The sequence below is a fragment of the Mustela erminea genome, chromosome 4, assembly GCF_009829155.1.
Source record: "Mustela erminea isolate mMusErm1 chromosome 4, mMusErm1.Pri, whole genome shotgun sequence".
In the NCBI taxonomy this organism is placed as follows: domain Eukaryota; kingdom Metazoa; phylum Chordata; class Mammalia; order Carnivora; family Mustelidae; genus Mustela; species Mustela erminea.
Window position 1 is genome coordinate 55,644,564 of NC_045617.1, and position 19,945 is coordinate 55,664,508.

General features: G+C 32.4%; 1 protein-coding gene across 1 annotated transcript in view; it reads right to left on the minus strand.

The window, feature by feature from the left end:
* Positions 1-19,945, minus strand: part of STXBP5 (syntaxin binding protein 5) — a 175,268-nt gene that overhangs the window by 51,582 nt on the left and 103,741 nt on the right. Inside the window, 8 exon segments of the mRNA XM_032339296.1 lie at positions 3,058-3,123; positions 9,279-9,430; positions 11,356-11,481; positions 17,403-17,470; positions 17,472-17,582; positions 18,079-18,299; positions 19,353-19,393; positions 19,668-19,735. Of these exon segments, the coding sequence (XP_032195187.1) occupies positions 3,058-3,123; positions 9,279-9,430; positions 11,356-11,481; positions 17,403-17,470; positions 17,472-17,582; positions 18,079-18,299; positions 19,353-19,393; positions 19,668-19,735 (853 nt within the window).

Consider the following 19,945-nt stretch of genomic DNA (forward strand, 5'->3'; position numbering starts at 1 on the left):
CTTCAGAATTTTTGTCAAAGTTCCAAAAATGCTTTCAGCATATCCCATCTGAATATATTTACCAAATAATTACGATTAAATAAACAGAAAATATTTACAGCTTTTTGGTTTTTCTGGGGTATATGGCAACTCCTGAAGGCAGGATTTATATTATGGTCTATGTAACCCTGGGTTTTCTTCAAACTGAAATAACCTAATAAATGTTTTTATCATTTTCACATAGGCACATGCACACACACACATTTCCGATGCAGTACTAAAACAGAATCTCAAAATAATTAAAGTGCTCAGTAAAGCAATCTGAGTTCTTTGAAATACAAAGATCAAATGGAGATAGCAGAAGTTCTTATGTTAATTCAGGATGACAGAATTAATATGCTATTTCAGAGAGACTGCTGGTTTATTTAAAAACAAATGGAAAAGCCAAACTATATAAATTACTTGTACTTTCTCAGGATGCTCTTTGAATTGAGCTTTTTGAATCAGCTAAAGTGTTGAGACAACCAATTTTGATTATGGGACTTAAATGCTTTTCATAAAAATTTGCTCTTCATTTGCATTATTATTTTGAATAAACACATTGATTTTGATAAAGGGTATATGGCTACTTTTCATTTTTATAATAGTGGTCCTCCTCTTAGTATTTATGAGTGACTCAGTTGAACTCCCAATCCACTTTTATACATTTCTTCTTCTCTCATGATACACTGTTTTCTATTAGCTATATTGGTTTAATAATCTATATTGTATCATTTAACTACTTATATATATCCTACCACACTGCAAGAAAGTACTTGAAGCTGGCAATTTAATTACTACTTTCCATTTTAATAACATGATCACCTTGTGGTTCTTCTGATTCACCTCAACTTAGCCCCATCCATTTTTCTTTTTTGACTATCCTAAATTAGTAGAATTTGCATGTTTGATGAGAGAAATGATTCTAAATTATTCCTTTATTTCCTTATTAGAATGAAGAATGAAGAATGAAGGCAAAAAAGTTACAAATGTGCAAAGTTTAAAAAACTGGCTCAAGATGGGTAGCAAGAAATACTACTATTTTAAGATGGACCAATAGTGAAAGACATAACTATAAGAATATACTGTCAAAGGGTTAGCTTTCCAGAATTTTATTCTAGTTTCTAGTACATGTTTTAGTTCATATGCATGAGTGACATCTATCTCCTGCTCTATGAAACACGTTTCAGGCACAACTATTGTCTACTAAAGTTTGATTTGTTTTTTTGTAAAAGGTATCTTTCCTGATATGTAGGAATGCATGTAATTCTTCAGAAAATCTTATATCTTTTGGGGCATAATCAAAGACTAAACAAGTTAAGAGTTTTCTATCTAAGATCAGAATTTCTGATTTATCAATGATTTTTGCAGTCACAATTCTTACTTTGTAGTTCCAACTCATTGAAACGATAAAATACCTAGTGTCAGATAAGTTTCTGTATGTTAAAGCTATACTGTCCTTTCATGTGGATCAAAAAATATATTTGAAAATGTTCAGCAATGTTTGAGTTTCTCAGAGAAAGATTTGGAGGGTTTCTACTTTTACATACTTTTTATATTTATATACTCAAATTTTAATATACTTAATTAAATACTTATCTATAATTACCTCTTATTGGCTATTCTAAATTCATATATATATATATATATATATATATACTATTTATAGTTTGGCTTAGGATAATAATGAGTTTTAATTTATTTGGACTGAGTCTTGTCAAAACAATTTTGATGGCCATGTAATATATTAAAAGATAATTACATGTACAAATTATCCAGTCTGGCTTTTAGCCTTAACATATTGACAACTGCATTCATATGGCCTTTAGAGTAAACAGGTAAGAAGATCAGAACAGTATTGTAGGCAGATGAACAAAGAACAGCAATAAATATACTCCAGTTCTGAATTCCAAATTTGGAAATAACTCTAGTTCTGTGAGATCAGATATACAGTTACTTGCTCCATATTATTCATTCAAATTTTACTGTACCCATGTTCAGACTTAACATTAGGTGCTAATTAAATAATTCCTAAAGTTCCATATTCTATTAATGAGTCAATTTAAACACAAAATTTAAAGATTAAGAAAACTAGAAGATAGATATATCTTAAGGTATAACTTGTGCAACATCAGGAAAATGCAATTTCAAAAAGAAAACATCACAAAAATGTTACAGTTCTAACAAAATGCTAAACGGAAATATGAGAGAGTTAGGTAAAGTTCCCATGTTTATAATGACTTCTGATGTAGTAGAATCAGCTATGGAAGGGTCAAAATCTAGTGGAGAACTATGTCACTTTATCCTAAGAACAATCTTTGCAGGCAAAACTGATAAATATTCCCAGCCAGAATGATTTAATAAGGTAGTTAGAACTGTGAATTCACCTGTAGTAAAGACTCACAAAGTTTCTATCCACTTAAAATAATAATAAAATTATGATCCTCTTAATCTTAAGGAGACTAAAAAGATACTAAAAGTTATGTTCCACTAAAATATTAATATACACATAGGTTACATAAAGACCTATATCACATGGACAAAAAAGACAACTGCTTTAATATAGCTATAAAATTATATCAAATATCACTTTGACCAAAAACAGAAACATATACAATTAGTCTACAATTATTCTGTCTACAGTTACCATTAGATTATAAATGTTTAAAATCTTTGGTAATATTTAAATGGATACTACTCAAGAATTAGAGCACTATTCTAACAGATGACACCAGGCAAGCCTAGAGCAAAGACAACATTGTAGATTAACCAAACCATCTGATCAATGGTGACAAGTAAAATATATTTTCCCTAAAAAAGTATAAACATAAGAAAGCTAAGTGAATAGTTCTATGACTCTTAATGGGTAACAGCTGTGGGATTTTATCTAGTGCATTTTTTTTCACTTAATGAGAATGCAAAAAATAGTCATTTTGAGAAAAATATGTGACACAAAAGTTCTTGTAGGTGTTATAAAGGAATTTTCACACTGTATTTTTTTTTTTTGGAATTTTAACTATTAATGAAATAAAAAATTACCAGAAGTTGGAGATTTGCAGCGATCCTCTGGGACAACAGTCCCTTCACTAATATCACACAGACCTGCTAAAAAAGAAAACCAGAAACCAAATCACAACACAAATTTACATATGTGCAGTTTTATGCCCTATTTACAGTACACATTTAATGATTGTCCATTGGTAGAAACCCAGCAGTTGAACAGACTGTACTGGCATTGATACTATTCCCATTAATCTTGAGATAGGAAATAGGAGCATTTGATATTAAAAATACCTAAAAATAGGATAGTAGTCATTAGTTAAGAAAAAAGAAAAGTTCTAAGAGATAATTTACTATTCTTCAAGGACATTAGATACAAAGTAGGACTTCGCTTAAAATCAGTAATTTGAGAGTATATGATACACTTATTGGATTTCTCTTGAAGGAAAATAAATACTTGGTAATAAATTTGGTGATTTTTACATCATAGAAACTTCTCAACTCAAATGTCAAAGTGGTTTTTGCTAAGTATGTTTCAAACATCTTCTGTGAATATTTAAAATAATTTTGTGCCTCCACATTTCCAATATTTAAAATATTGTACATTACTATCTTATAGGACTATACATCTTAAAAACCATACCACACATTTTTAAAGAGCTCTAAAAAATACTTCCTTTTCACAGATTTATATGAATTATATAATTCATCTATCTTATAGGATGGCCTAGATTCTTAGGAGAAACCATAGCAAGGTATTTTATGCTATAGACAGTTAAATAAAATGTAGAATTAAAAAAATGGCAATATGCAGAGTAAACAATTTGCATGATATTAAGTTCCTTGGTAACTGGAATGAAAAGAATTCCTGTAAATTCTTTAAAAATTACAAATAAACATACATCAGGACTTTGGGATAGTTGGACAGCAGATGGGATTGGGGAGGCTACATATGTAGGTCTCAGAAGAAGTTAGCTATTATGCTGACATATGTGCATATATGATCAGTATCAACTTTTCCAGTCCTTTGGTAAACACAGACATGATGTCACAGTCCAATCACTAAGAAAGCTTTCACAATAACATTTTCAGAGAACATGGAGTACCAAAATAAGTTTATAAGAAGGGTTTTCTATTTTGATTTATATATTATTTTTCTTCACTAGAAAGTTTTGAATAACAAGTAGTAATTTTTTTCTCTTTTTAACACTTATTAAACTATGATTCTGGAAAAAACAAAAAACTCGTTCTTATGGTTCAAAGATGATGGATGGAATTTTAGGTATGCATTTAATCTTTGACAAAATACTTGTTTATATAAATGGACTCCTTCTTGATAGAATACTAAAAAAGCAGGTCTTTAAACAGTAGTGATATACAGAAACAACCTAAGTGTCCATCAGTGGATGCATGGCTAAAGAAAATGTGGCATATATAAAAATGTGGGTGGTATACACACACACAAACACACACACGTGTGTGTGTGTGTATATATATATATATATATATATATATATATACACGCACATACATACATTCAAACACATGTATGGGATATATTCAAACACATGAATGGGATATATTCAGCCATAAAAGATTTAAATTTTGCTATTTGTGACAACATGGATGGCCCTCAAGGACACTACATTAAATAGAGTAAGGCAGACAGTGAAAGACAATTACTGTATGATCTCACTTGTATGATATAATGGAACTGAAACTACCCCCCCCACACAAAAAACAAAAAACAAAAAAACAAGAAACAAGTTCATGGATACAGAGAACAAACTGGTGATTGCCATAGCAGGGTGTGGAGGGTGGGGGAAAAAAAGATAAAAGGGGTCAAAGGTACAAACTTCCAGTTATAGAATAAATAAGGGATATAATATACAGCAAAACTATAGTTAATAATAGTGTAGATATCTTAAAAGTTCCCACCTCAAGGAAAAAAAAAAATTTAACTATGTAAGATGACGACTCTTAGACCTACTGTGGTGATCATTTTGCAATGTATACAAATATCAAATCAGTATTTGAAACTAATATAATGATTATATAGCCAATTATACCTCAATAATAAATAGTTGTGATAGTATATCTACTACTTTAGTGAGCCTAGATAATCAATTTTGAAATTTTAAGGTTTCCATTGGGCTCAGGGTAAAAGTCAAGTCCAACCCTACATGACTGATTGATATATATGATCCTATGGCTTATACAACATGGTTACAGTGTACAATTTATGATTTTTACTTACAACTATCTTTTGGGTCTTTGCCATCAAATGTAGTAGTTACCCTTTATTGACAAAAAGCATATCTTCTTTTTCACATGTTTAAGTAGGAAGCTTAATTTACTATTCAAAATGTTCAACAAACCATAATCATATGTTATTTATCATAATATATCTACTGAGGTTCATTACATACAAGTTAATGTTAGCTACAAATAGACCCTGGTTTAATCCAGGGGTTGGCAAACCTGGTCTGTGAAGGTCTAGATTGGTTTTGAGACCAGCTAAGAAAATAAGCAAGATGTTGTTCTAATTAAACTGTACTGGCAAAACCCAGCAGTAGGCCTGCTTTGGCTCAGGGACAGTAGTTTGCTGACTCCTGGTTTAATCAATCTTACAACTGCCAAAATGACTAGGTCACTTCCATCTGCACGGTTCATAAAAAATATACATAGAATTCTTTATTAAGTATCTGATTAACTTTAGGAAACATTATGTCAACAGGGTGCCATGAGCCATCAATGTAGTTATGAGATTAAAAAAGTAACACCAATTTTGGTACATTTTACTTTTAGTAGATTCCCGCTGACTTCAGTTGATGGCTCTATTTTCAGTATGCACACAGGCATTTCAATACGCACACAAATCGTTCTAGAATTCTGAATGATCTGTACATCAAATTTACTGATTTATTTGTCCTTTATCAACTTGAGTACTATTTACAAATTCTTTTCACAAATTCTCTTGATACGTTTTTATTAATTTATCACTTTTTATTACTAAGGTATGCCTTACATACAAAATATAGCTTAGATTTTCATTTATCTTATTTTTCATAATTTTCAGAAAGTTAAATCATTCCTCTTAATGAAGGGTTGACAAACAAAGTTATTAAGCTCTATATTCTGTTTTTCAACTATCATTTCAAATGATCCCTAGAGTCCTAATCCTTCTTTAATTATATTTTCATTGAAACCAAACATTTTGCTATCCCATTTTTTTAAGACCAGTCTATACTCAACAAAGTACTTAATGATTTATACGAAACTTACTATGCATCCTTGATTATATCCCTCATTTCTTATATAGTTTGTTTTATTTCTTATAATACACACACACACAAACACACACACAGAAATATCAACTAGTTTATGGGGCTTGGTAGCTATTTCCTTTTCTATTCTATTGAATATATTGAAGAATTGAAATTAATTGTAATTGTATAGCCCAAATCTTCATTTTTATAGCTACTTCTTTGTAACTTTCGAAAATATCTTTCCTAAAGTCATGCACAACTTTGTCCCTCTAATTTCTTTCTTCATTATTATCAATTTCCAAGACTAAGTTAATTTTTTTTTCATGGATTTATCACTTTCACATCACCAAAAAAAGATATTATTTGGGGTTTACAATTATATTCAGAATAAAAATTTCCCTTTTGTGTCCTTCACTGAGTGAAAAAGTGGTCAGCAAAACAAGACACCTATTAATCATGTTTCACTTTTGTTATAATTAAGACTTTCAGCAAGCAGATATACAGGTAGTGGAAATACTTTATCACTAGTTGTCCCTGTAAAAATCTCATAATTTTTATTATGAAATCACTGTACACATTTTAGTTATGGGTTCAACTGCATTTTAATACAGATGTAAAACACAAACTATAATGTTTACAAGATAATTTCATGAATAGAAAACACCTCACTCTTTATGAAATCATATTAGAATCCACTAGTAGTAAAAACATTTTTCCAAGCTAATCTTTAAAAAAGAATTTGGAGGTAATTTGGAGGTATTTGGGCGACACTTCTATAACCTATTATAAAATATGCACTTTTATAAGAATAGCCTTTTTATCAAGACAGCTAAAGAGTTCTGTTATCAATTATTTTATATGTAATTTTATTTGAAACAATTATATTTTAGAAATAAAGCACAAATATTCTTAAAATGTTAAAGTACATTTTAAAATAATTTTCTTTTAATTTTAATTTAACTTTTCTTTAATTTTTATTTAAGACACAATCCTAAATATTGTTATAACTGAGCATAATATCTTAAACTGATACAGAAAAACTCAAATAGTTCTCCTGTACTTAAACACCTAACTCTTCAATATAAAATAAAACAAATAATAATATAAATAATATTATGAGATTTACTACAGGATAGAGGATGCAATGAAATTTAAGAAAAAAACATTTTTGAAATCACATAGCAAAATACATAAATTAAATACATAAGTTTATCCAAGCTTATGTACATAAGCTTGTACTTGTATGGATAAGCTTATGTATTTAATTTTTAGCAATTTTATGAAACTATTATGAGGTATCAAGGAGAAGAGAAATTAATTCATTTTAGGAGCAAAAAACTTTTTACACAGGTTTGTGGTAAAATTACTAAAAGTACTTGTCTCCTCTATCATGACAATGTTTTAATTTTCTAATACTAAATATTAGTTTGCTTTATAAAGAAACCTGGTTGGGACACAAACATTTCAATAGCTGTTTTCATATACACGATGAACTTAAGGAATGAGTATGCCATTTTAGATATATAATATTTTAACACACTCTTTTAAAAATAAATGAGAAAAATGATTTTATAGACAACAAAAAAAATGCTATGACTTTACTGACATGGAATAAGTAACTTACTTAAGGAAGAACGGAGTTTTTTCACAGATTCAGAATATAAGCTAGAAAGGCCGCACATGCAAGAAGTCACAATCAGCATGCCTTAGTGAAGCAATGAAAAGCGAAGGAAAAAAAGGAGACAAAGGTACTAGAATGGTATGGTTGGGACAATTTCTGCTGAAGATAACACATGACAAAATGATCACACACAAAAACAAAAATGGAAAAGAAAATTCAAGCATCAAACCAAAGTGAGAATAAGGTCTATATCCCCCCCACCTTTCTTTTTCTTCTTTTATGAACTGTGATACAGGTAATGTTAGATAATTATGCCATAAGAGCAAATGAGAAATGAATCTCATAATTTAAAATCAGAGAGACCGAGTTGTAAGTACAGACCAGAGATTCCCAGTGTTTTACTGCACACTGCCGTTCTGCAGATGGGCTAAATCTGCTCTAGAAAAGGTTCACCTCAATCCTTCAATCCCTAGTTCAGCTTGAACAGGTCCTGAGGAGACTGGAGCCTTCAGGCCAGTAACTGCTGCAGTCCTCACTAATATACCCCTATGTGCCAGAGATCCAATGCCAGGAGGTTTAAAAAAAAAAAAAAATGTGACAAGTACTGGTAAAGACCACCAACTAGACATATTAAAACATTTAAAATTAAGACTAATTGGGCATCCAGGCAGCTCAGTCAGTTAAGTGTCTGCCTTCAGCTCTGGTCATGATCCAGGAGGTCCTGCAATGGAGCCCAATATCTGGGCTCCCTACTCATTAGGAGTCTACTTCTCCCCCTCTCCCCTGCTCCTCCCCACCATGCACTCTCTCAAATAAAATCTTTTAAAAATTTTTAAAAATATTATAAAATTAAGACTAATCACCTAGCAAATATAAAAGAATGTTATAAAGAAAACTCTTAATGGATTTGGGGATTGCACTGAATCAAGGCTATCTAAGAATACTACATTTTCATAGAATTCAAATTCACTTTTGCATTTACATTTTTTTTTCCACAGGAAATGATCCCTTTAAATAACATAGGTGGAACGACAAATTTTGGGTCTTACAATACCAAACGATAAAAGGGGCAAAACTTTGAAGTTAACTTTGAAGTTAACTTTTATTCCACAAATTTTCATCTCATAATTTAGCTGAAGAAGCCTGCCACTGTGGTTCTTTCCCAGCGTTAATTAAAATCCTAGGATATTAAAAACAAAAGTGAAATCTAATAACACAAAACAAAGAAGGCTCAAATCTTATACTAGTTTTGACACTTTACATATACAGACTAAGTAAGACAAGCTATGTATCTAACTGAAGTATTTATATACAAAGAAGTAACTCAGTATTTATAGAAATCCTAAAACTCGGGACTTTTTTCTTTATACCTCCTGAAGGTTGTCGAGATTTACGAGGAGACCGGGGTTCTCTCCGATAAGGATCATTGGAGCCATATAATTCAATAGTGCCCAGGTTGAGGAGTACTGCTTTCTGGAGGTAGTCTACCATTGCGATGCCATTACAATTGCCAAAAACTACCCTGGGAATAGAAAAAGAGTAAATATTTTAGCACAAGTAAGTAATTATAAGGAAATGTACCCGTGGTTTATAAGGCTGAAAAGGAAGAGAATGGGTTTTCCAGAAAATTCTTCTTTGCAACTAAAGACTATCAGAGACAGGGAAATACAGGTTACATATGACTTCTCATGGAACTATGTAGATCTTCTGCAGACATAAATGATTAAAAGCCTGTATCATTAAAAAAATATGTTGGCATAGGAAGTGAAACTTGATCACAGACATAAATCTCCATGCTAGGAAATGTGACATTTATTTTTCTGACTTAGGGCCATTTCAAGCAGCTCAGAGAAAGACATTCTCTTCCACTAGGGAAGTGGCAGATTATCTCTCTGAGAAAGTTTTGGTAATCCATTCAGTCAAGAATAAAAAGTGGAAAACATAAATGCTGGAGGTCTCCCTTTGGAGTACTCCAAATACATTCCCAGTTATAAGTCAGGTACTACAAACAAGCAACTATGAATAAAGGAATTTGACTCTTTTAAGATATCTCAAGTCAGAAGCTGAAAATTGAAATGTACGTAAGGACTCTGTAAGTAAGACAAACAAGACACAGAAGGACATTAGATGACCCATCTAAAGAGGAAATGTTTTAATTCTGTTCATGCTGACCACTGCCAAGCAGATTAGAGACAATGGGCCAGGTAATTAGATTTTTCAGTTAAAGCTCTAAATATGGATTTCACATTAAACAATTTTGGCAGCCAGCTCAAATATTAAAAACATGCAACAAGGGCTAAAAAAATGTTAACTGATGGGATTGGGAGGGAGACAAACCATAAGTGACTCTTAATCTCACAAAACAAACTGAGGGTTGCTGGGGGTAAAGAGGTTAGGGGAAGGGGGGTGGGGTTATGGACATTGGGGAGGGTATGTGCTATGGTGAGTGCTCTGAAGTGTGTAAACCTGGCGATTCACAGACCTGTACTCCTGGGGATAAAAATATATTATATGTTTATAAAAAATAAAAAATAAATAAATTTTTTAAAAATGTTAACTGTGAGTCCATCAGCCTATGATCAACTGATTTGCAACTTCCTTTGAAATTTCTTGTTAGTTCTTTTTCTTATTCCCTCTTTAAGGTTGTGGGCAGTGAAATAGTAAAAGAGAGAAGGTTCATGTTCTTACACTGTGGGGCAGCAAATTAAAGACATTGAGAGATGAGAATCTCAGACTATAGCCAGTCTTAGCTGGGTATACAACTGTAAGAGATAGAGTGAGTGGTAATAGCTTTAGGAAGAAGAAAAAGATGAGTCCCTCCCTAGGGCTAGCATAAAAGAAGACGACCAAGTGACCCAATAAATGGCTCTGGTAATAAACGATGTACGGCTTCTCTACTACCATAATGTTGATTTTTAAAACAAACAAAAATACTTGGTAAGTCTACCAAATTATAATAAAAAGTATTATAATTCATACTCAATACTTAAAAGTATGAATTGATGATACAACTGTAGTATAATACTTTACCAAACTATTACTATGCTTTTATAATTTATACAAGTGAATTTTGGAAATAGAAAGAAGAAATTATATAGCTCTGGTTCAACATTTAATTAGCTTAGAACAAAGTCTTCTGAGTTGATGGCTGTTAGACCTCCATTATACCGAATATTAATAAGGAAATCATTTCTGAGAGTATATCCATGAAAGTACAGATTGACTTTAAACTTTAATCTCAATGCTTTGGAAAGCACTATAAGCTAGCATACCCAGAGTAGATTATTCAGAACAGTTATTTTCCAAATAAACACCTAAGTCTGATTTGAAGTTAAAGATATACAACTTTTTAATTGATGTTGTAATAGAGATCATACTATTTTTAAAAATTTTAAAAAATGTATGGAATACTATGAAGAGACTGAGAAACACATAAATTATACTTACAATCCATACGAAGAATTGACTGCCAGGCTGGTTATTTGTTGTGGTGGTTCTCCACCGACCCACACCAACTGAATAACTAGTTCTGTCTGATAACCTGGAGACTGCTTAAGTGGTGAATTTTTAACTCTGTAATAAAGGAAAACATTACCTTTTAACCTACCTTCATGTATCTTATTAGCTTATTAATTATAAAGTCATGCATAAATAACTATGCTCAAAGTATATGGAATTAAATATACAAAAATGAAAAAAACTGAATCCTGTTCTCTTTTGGCATTTAATCTAGATGGAGACAAAACATGTACATAAATAACAAAAATAAGAAAGCATATATAAGTTCCCATTATAAACTAGGGGTTTGGAAGTGAAGAGGGAGAAAAAGAGAATGGGTATGAATGGGAAGGAGTATGGAGAGAAGAATGAGAAGTTGTCCATGGATTAAGAAGAGAAAGAAAAAAACCAAATTAGAAAAAAAAAAAGCAAGTTAGAAAAGTAGACTTAAATATATGGTCTAAGAAAATAAAAAGTGGCCCAAAACATAAGGAGTTAAAAAAATGTGAGAAATTTATTTTTGGGTGCATGACACTTGCACTATTAAAAAAATGTACTCTGAGTTGATAGTAATTTTGATTGTAGACTCTTTCTCCAGTAACTGCTGAATAAATGCTTTTGCAAACATGCAAACAAGAAGCAGGAAACCAATAGTCAAAGAATAACAAATGTATAAGTTTGCTCACAGTGTAGGTGTGTATTAATAGTGAGAAACCAATATAACAAAATAGGCTGATGTCAGACTTTAAAGGGTCTTCAGGGGCTGGCTACAAAGAACTGAGGGCTTTTGAAAGGCAAGAGTTTAAGTCTTGGCTCTGCCATTTTCCAGTTGTCTTCTTGTCTAAAAAAGTGGGGATATTACTATCTAATCACAGTAAAAGTGCCTACGGAAGAGCTGTCAATGGTCAGTTTATATGAAATATATTTTCATTATTCTAAGGAATTAGAAGCCAATGAAGGTTTATAAGAAATACTTTAGAAAGATTAATTTGGTGGAGGTTTGCAACGTGAAGTAGAATAAGAAAACAATTAAAAACTGCCTGTAATTAATGTAAAACAATAAGAAAAAGGTAGATCTGAAACACATTATGAAGTAAGAATCACAAATGCTTCAAAACTTCATGAAGGCAGAAACCTTGCAGTTACTTTTTACACTCTAGTGCAAAAGAGATTCTCGATATTTGAAAGAATGAATGAGCTGAAAGCTCATTTTGAGGAACCCCCATACTGTTTTCCAAAGTGGCTGCACTAATTTGCTTTCCCACCAACAGTGTAAGAGGGTTCCCCTTTCTCCACATCCTCACCAACATTTGTTTTTTCCTGCCTCGTTAATTTTTGCCGTTCTAACTGGTGTAAGGTGGTATCTCAATGTGGTTTTGGTTTGAATTTCCCTGATGGCTAAAGATGCTAAACATTTTTTCATGTGTCTGTTAGCCACTTGTATGTCTCCTTTGCAGAATTGTCTGTTCATGTATTCTGCCCATTTTTTGACTTGATTATTTGTTTCTTGGGTATTGAGTTTGAGAAGTTTTTTATAGATTTGGATACCAGCCTTTATCTGTAGTGTCATTTGCAAGTATCTTCTCCCATTCCATGGGTTGCCTCTTAGTTTTGTTGACTGTTTCTTTTGCTGTGGAGTTTTTTATCTTGATGAAGTCACCCAAGTTAATTTTCACTTTTGTTTCCTTTGCCTTTGGAGACATGTCTTGAAACAAGTTGCTGTGGTTGATGTCGAAGAGGTTACTGCCTATGTTCTCTCCTAGGATTTTGAGGGATTCCTATCTTGAATACAAGACTTTCTAAGGAATACAGCCACCTATCTTTTCAAAAATGAGCTATTTATTTATTTACTTATTTATTTATTTGACACACAGAGAGAAAGAGCATGTGTGTGCATGAGAGAGCGCACAAGCAGAGGGAGAGGCAGAGGGAGAGAGAGAAGCAGGCTCCCCACTAAGCACTGAGTCTGACCCAAGCCAAAGGCAGGCGCTTAACCAACTGAGCCACCCAAGCACCCCAGAATAGAGAGAGTTAGATACAACACCTATAATACTTGCATCAGGAAACTTCAAGTGGATTTGGAAGATAAAATTTTCCTTTTTTTAATTTATTAATTAAATCAATTAAAATTAAAATGAGTAGTATATTTCTGAGTTTGACTACTTTCACTATTAAAAAAATCTACTTTGACTTTAAGGTGAGAACATTTTTGATTACTTAGACTCTTTCCCTAATAACTGCTCTTGTAAAACTTACACAAGTAATTCAGTAATTCTTGAGGCTTACTTCATAATTCTTGAGGCTCTGCCCTGGAGTGACAGTGAAATGACAGAAGGACAGCAGGAAAACTACTCAATGTTAAATCTCCTGACACCAAATTCAGAGGTAAGGATGCTTTTGAGTCATTTAGTTGGTACTTCTGGAGAAGAAGACCATGACACCTGACCAAATATGTGGTTGTATAAATTTTAGGGTAAACATGAATCACTAACGGTATTCCAAATATGAACTGAGTTAGTCACTTCATGCAAAGTCAGTAAGGCAGTACACTCAGAACTACATGTTGGCCGAGAAGTTCCGGTTTTTCTCAGGGAAATATACTAATCAGTGGCAGCTGTCCATCTCAAGAGGTAGACTGAGAGTTCTTCAGAATAGAAGAGTCTGTGTGTGTTATTTTCTTCTTGGATGAATTAGGGTAAGGTTCAGAGAAGTGTCTATCTTTTTTCAGCATATTTTTTTTTAAAGATTTTATTTATTTATTTGACAGATAGAGATCACAAGTAGGCAGAGAGGCAGGCAGAGAGAGAGAGAGAGAGAGAGAGAGGAGGAAGCAGGTTCCCCAGAGCAGAGCCCGACGTGGGGGCTCGATCCCAGGACCCTGGGATCATGACCTGAGCCGAAGGCAGAGGCTTTAACCCAATGAGCCACCCAGGCGCCCCTTCTTTCGGCATATTTAACATGCACATTAGATTAGAGCAGGAACAAGCATTAAAGAAAATTTGAAGTGTGTAATATGGACACATTTAAAACTTCAGTGATAAAGATACACAGAACTCATGGGGGATGCCTGGGTAGCTCAGTCACTTAAGTGTCTGCCTTTAGCTCAGGTCATGATCAGGGTCCTGGGATCAAGTCCAGCATCCAGCTCCCTGTTTAGTGGGGAGTCTGCTTCTCACTTTCCCTCTACCACCCTGCTTGTGCTCTCTCCTTCTTTTTATAATAAATAAATAAATAAAATTAATTAAGAAAGAACTCGTGGAGTTCTTAAAAGCAAGTTTTTTTACGTTTTAAAGCAAATAGTTCTTAAGCAAAAACAAGTCAGTCAAGCCTGCTACAAAATTCCCAATTGGTAAAAAATTAAAAATTGGATCAAGAAATGACAGGATAGGTTAAAAATGCAAAATGGGGGATGGGTTGGTATAATGTTTTACGTGTACAATGTTTACATGTGTATTATTTTAATGTTTTAGTAAATGTAAATTAAGGTTTTATTTTTTAAAGACAAGGAGCTGAATATTAATAAAAAGCTCCATAATTTAAAACAAACAAAAAACTCCATAATCTGTACAAATGCATTTTATATGTACATTTGGAGGCTTCGCAGTTTCAAAATGTTTCTGTTTAGACAAATAAACTGCAAAAGCTCAATTAAAATACTTAAAAATATAAAACTTCATTGGTAAAAGGAATAAATCAAATAGCTGCTTTTAAAATGTTTCTTCAAAGGAATAACTACATATAAAAGCATTCTGTATAGGGGCGCCTGGGTGGCTCAGTGGGTTAAGCCTCTGCCTTCCGCTCAGGTCATGATCTCAGGGTCCTGGGATCGAGCCCGACATCAGGCTCTCTGCTTGGCAGGGAGCCTGCTTCCTCCTCTCTCTGCCTGCCTCTCTGCCTACTTGTGATCTCTGTCTGTCAAATAAATAAATAAAATCTTAAAAAAAAAAAAAAAACGAAAAGAAAAAGCATTCTGTATAGAAAACAAACTCAGTACTAGTCACTTTAATATTAATTTGGTTATATTTCTGACATTTAAAAATTGGCTTTTCAGACTGTGGACTAAAACAATGTGAAGTTAATAAATAACTGCATTTACCAAAAAACTAGTAAGAAGGAAAACCATGAGGTATAACTCAAATTGCCTGTGATTAAAAAGTCAATGGTGAATATGTCCATTTTAGACAAAAATCTCAAAACCTTGCTACCAAAAATATGTCACCAAAATAAACGTCAAAGACAAACTGTACTTCATAGGCTTATGAGATGTAAATTTAACAAAAGGTTGGAGAAAAATAAACATTAAAATCAGAAGAGCATTAATGGAAATTCTACAAATTTAAGTTTAAAGCAAAGTAGTACTAAATAAGTAACAAAAGGGGAGAAAGTGGAATTCTGTATTTCCAAGTTTCATTCTAGCTGAACATGTGCCAGAACTGTTACAGAGGGGTTGTGCATGTATGTACACAAGAGGGACAAAATGAAACTTTGAGACCTTTCTGGAGGGATGTAGTTACTTAACCTCAGTGCTTACATTTTTTAGATCAGATCAGAGTTTCTCATTGTTGGCCCCAGTGGCATTCTGACCTAGGGAAGTTCTTTGTTGTAGGGCAGTGCTGTGTGTACTTGAGCATCATCTCTGGCCCCTCTGTAATTAGATACCAGTAGCACCCTATTTCTACTGTTGGGACAACTAATAATGTTTCCAGATATTGGTAAATAAATGCAGAGAAGCAAAATCATCCCTGCTTGAGAAACACTAACACAGAACACAAAATCTCGAATTTATATAAACATATAAAGGCTTATTTTTTTAAAAGTCTATACTTTTTGTGGTGCTTAGGTGGTTCAGTCTTTAAGCTGCTGCTTTCAGCTAAGTTCCTGATCCTGGGGTCCTGGGATCAAGCCCTGCATCAGGCTCCCCACTCAGGAGGGGCCTGTTTCTCCCTCTTCCACTGTCTCTCCCCTCCCGGGACTTGTGCTCCCCCTACACTCTAATAAATAAATAAAAAATCTTCAAGAAAAAAAAGGCTATACTTTTAAACAATTTTGATATTTAAAAATCTGCCATGTCCTTGGGGTGAGTGCAATGCAATTTTAGTAACACAGACATTCTCCATAGCAATCCTTTATGACTATTCACCAAGAAAAGTGACTCTAGCAGATCTAAAACAAAACCAGGGCAAAGCCTGGTTCTTTTAACAAATGCAAATTCTCTCTCACCAGGCCTCCCTAGCTTGAATTTACTAAACTGGCTTTTGTTCTTCAATTTCTGTACTGAATTGCTTTGACACTTTCCATATCCACTTTTTAGTCACTACCCTAATTGGCTTCCCTGTAAATGTAGTTAATCATAGTCTTCATAAAATTTTTCAGTGATCTTAACTCTTTCCTCACTGTTTTATTTCTCTGCCATATTTAAGGCTCATACCCTTTAGAGAATCTAACAACTCAATAACATAAATTTGAAAAAAAAGGAAAAGAATGTTATATCCGATTTATTTTTATATAAAAAGCAAACTGTATTCAAATTTGGAATGCTACAGTAAAGGCATTTAAATAATGACACTACTGTGGTAGAGCAGATTCAGAAGGAAGAGAAAATGATTACAAAATGACTGAATCTCTAGAGTCCAAAAAACCAGAATTTTCAGAGGGTAGAAAGCAGTCTACATGTACATTTGATCCATACGAATCCAGACTAGAAAATATCCATGGATTTTGGAAGATTGACCTATATATATACAGAAAAGATCCATGCTATTCTACCAGTATGTTTAAAGATCAAATCTTAGCACTTTAAAGATAAAAATCTCGGAATTCAATCATATTCCTCTTGATGCCACAAAAAAATGAACTGGATTAACCATAGCAAAACACCGAAAGAAATGATCTTATGTCCTTTGTTTCTATCACAGGAAAATAGTACTCTAAGAAGCTTATAATTTATCTAAATTAAAAAATAATTTTCAAAAAATCTGTATTTTTTAATAACTTACTTTAAACAAGGGACATTATCACGAAGCCCATCAGATGAACTGCTACTGGTAGAAGGATGAGACTGAGGGAGGAATGGGCTGAGGAGTGGAACCCCCAACTGGTGTTGGCAAAGGCGGTGCCTGTTCTCCCTCTGGGGATTCCACATCATTTATCTCATATAACAATCGAACTTCAAGCATCTGTTGTTAAAAAAAAAAAAAAAAAAAAGTTAAAAAAAAAAGACAGTTTGCCTACTTTGAATAATTATTAGAATATTTCATACAGTTTATACACATACCCATATATCCTTCAGTGGGAACAACATTATTAAAGGTAAAAATGTAACAAGATTTCTAAAGGTAAAGATTTAGCAAAGAAAAAACATGTTTCTGACTCAGCTTTTTAAAAATGATTTTAGAATTTACTGCATTCCTGTTAATATCAAATTAGAGTATGCTTATATTCATATTAACTTTCCTTAAATGAAACATATACTATATATAAAGATTTAAATTTAAATGCTCACTAAAAAGATATGGGTAAACTATACTATTTTCCACAAAAGATAGATGGCAGTGTAAACACTTAAGTGTTCTTTAAAATTCTAGATAAAACTGATCCCAAATAATCTAAATAATTCAAAAAAATTTTAAAATGTCAGACATCTGACACTGAAAATAATTAAGAGATTATTACTGGAATGACTTCTGTAATCACTTCTTGTTTGCTGAATCTATAAATAATAACATGAGCGGAAACTCCAGCTATGCACAGCATTCTACTTTCTGGACACCAGGAGATGATCTGAATGGCATACGGATCTTCATCTACAATGTCTGTGTTTGGCCTCTCATCTTTATTTCTTGACTTTTCAAATACTTTAGATGTCTTTAGTTTATATAATACTTGTAGGGTTACTAAAAGAAAACATAATATATGTTAGATACTTTAATACAAATAGGACAAATATAAAATAATATGTAATCAGACATACTAACTAAGGAAAATAGCCTTTATTTATTTGAACCATATTTTTCTTTCCAGGTCTACATTTCTATTAGACGTTTAGATGAAGCAATTACTGTACCTATTGACCAAAAAATTGTATTCATTAAGAAAAAAATGCATCATGATGATGAATTTAGGTAACCTGAATAAAATGACTGATGAAAAGATTTTGTTTAAAACAAAATATATAAATATAATGAAAATAAAGAACATATTTGCTTTCTAAAATGATTTCCTACTTATTTTCTCTATTAAAGGTACTATCTCACATTTCTACATGGTAAAACAGAAAATATCCTGAGTTAACTGGATTCTCTTTGCTTACTATGTATGTTTTGCAAACACTGATAATTCAAAGCATTTTTTCTTTTTTTTTGCTATTGTGTAACCACCATATATATATTTCGCAAAGACAGCACAAATCACTGTTAGCTTGGAATCAGGCATTAAAATTACTCTATAAATTTCTACTGATTTGAAATATATTCCCTTTTTTTTTTTTCTTTAAGATTTTATTTATTTATTTGACAGAAAGACACACAGCAAGAGAGGGAACAAAAGCAGGGTGAATGGGAAAGGGAGTAGCAGACTTCCTGCCAAGCAGGGAGCCAGATGCAGGGCTCGAGCCCAGGACCTGGCACAAGGCAGATGCTTAACCACTGAGCCACCCAGGTGCCCGTATATTCCCTCTCTTATTTTTGAGTTAAAAAGAGAAAGTCTGATGAAATTTTGAATAAAGGATTTGATTACTTCTGTTGAGAATCCTTCTTAATTTACTAGTGAATATCCATAAAAATATTTACCTCTATCAGAAATTCTAAACTCATATACTTGATAAATTACATATTAACTTTATAGCTTCTAAATTTTAAATTAAATGTTGGTCACAAAATTATTATAAAACAGATTGTATAGAAGCAGTGATTGCATAACATGTAACAAGTAATATTCTAAACACTTACTTGCAGAAGCATCCCAGAACTTAACTGACCCATCAGCATGCCTATGAAAAGCAAATGAGTTAAAATTGTGAAGAAAAAAAGAAAAGAAAAAAATCAGATTTCTTTTTTTTCTTTGAAGTATACTGTTATTTGAAAAGATAGCAACCAAATGAAGAAAGGTAAAATTCAGGGTAAGTTGGCAGGTTCTAAACAATAACATTTCTTAATACATTACAGCATAAAGGAAAGCAATACTTGCCCAATTAATTAAAGTCTATATAGTCTTAATTATATTTAGCTATTAGTGATTTAGTGGCAAAACAGGATCTTACTTACCCTGTAATAATTATTTCTGGGTAACTTTGAACACCCAAGCCCCAATTACCTCCATTAATGGGCCATTCCTATAAAAAAAGATTATTGTATAAAGCAACTTCCAAGCATACCATACATCCCCATATATATTTCTATGACAACAGTAAACAACGTATTTTGCTTCCAAAAAGGACTTTCTATTTATTTTCTCTAAAAAAGGAATCAATGTTATCAAATACTCCAAGGTGATAAATATAAAATGCAGAAATGTAAGATTAAATACTAAAACTCATGTTCAA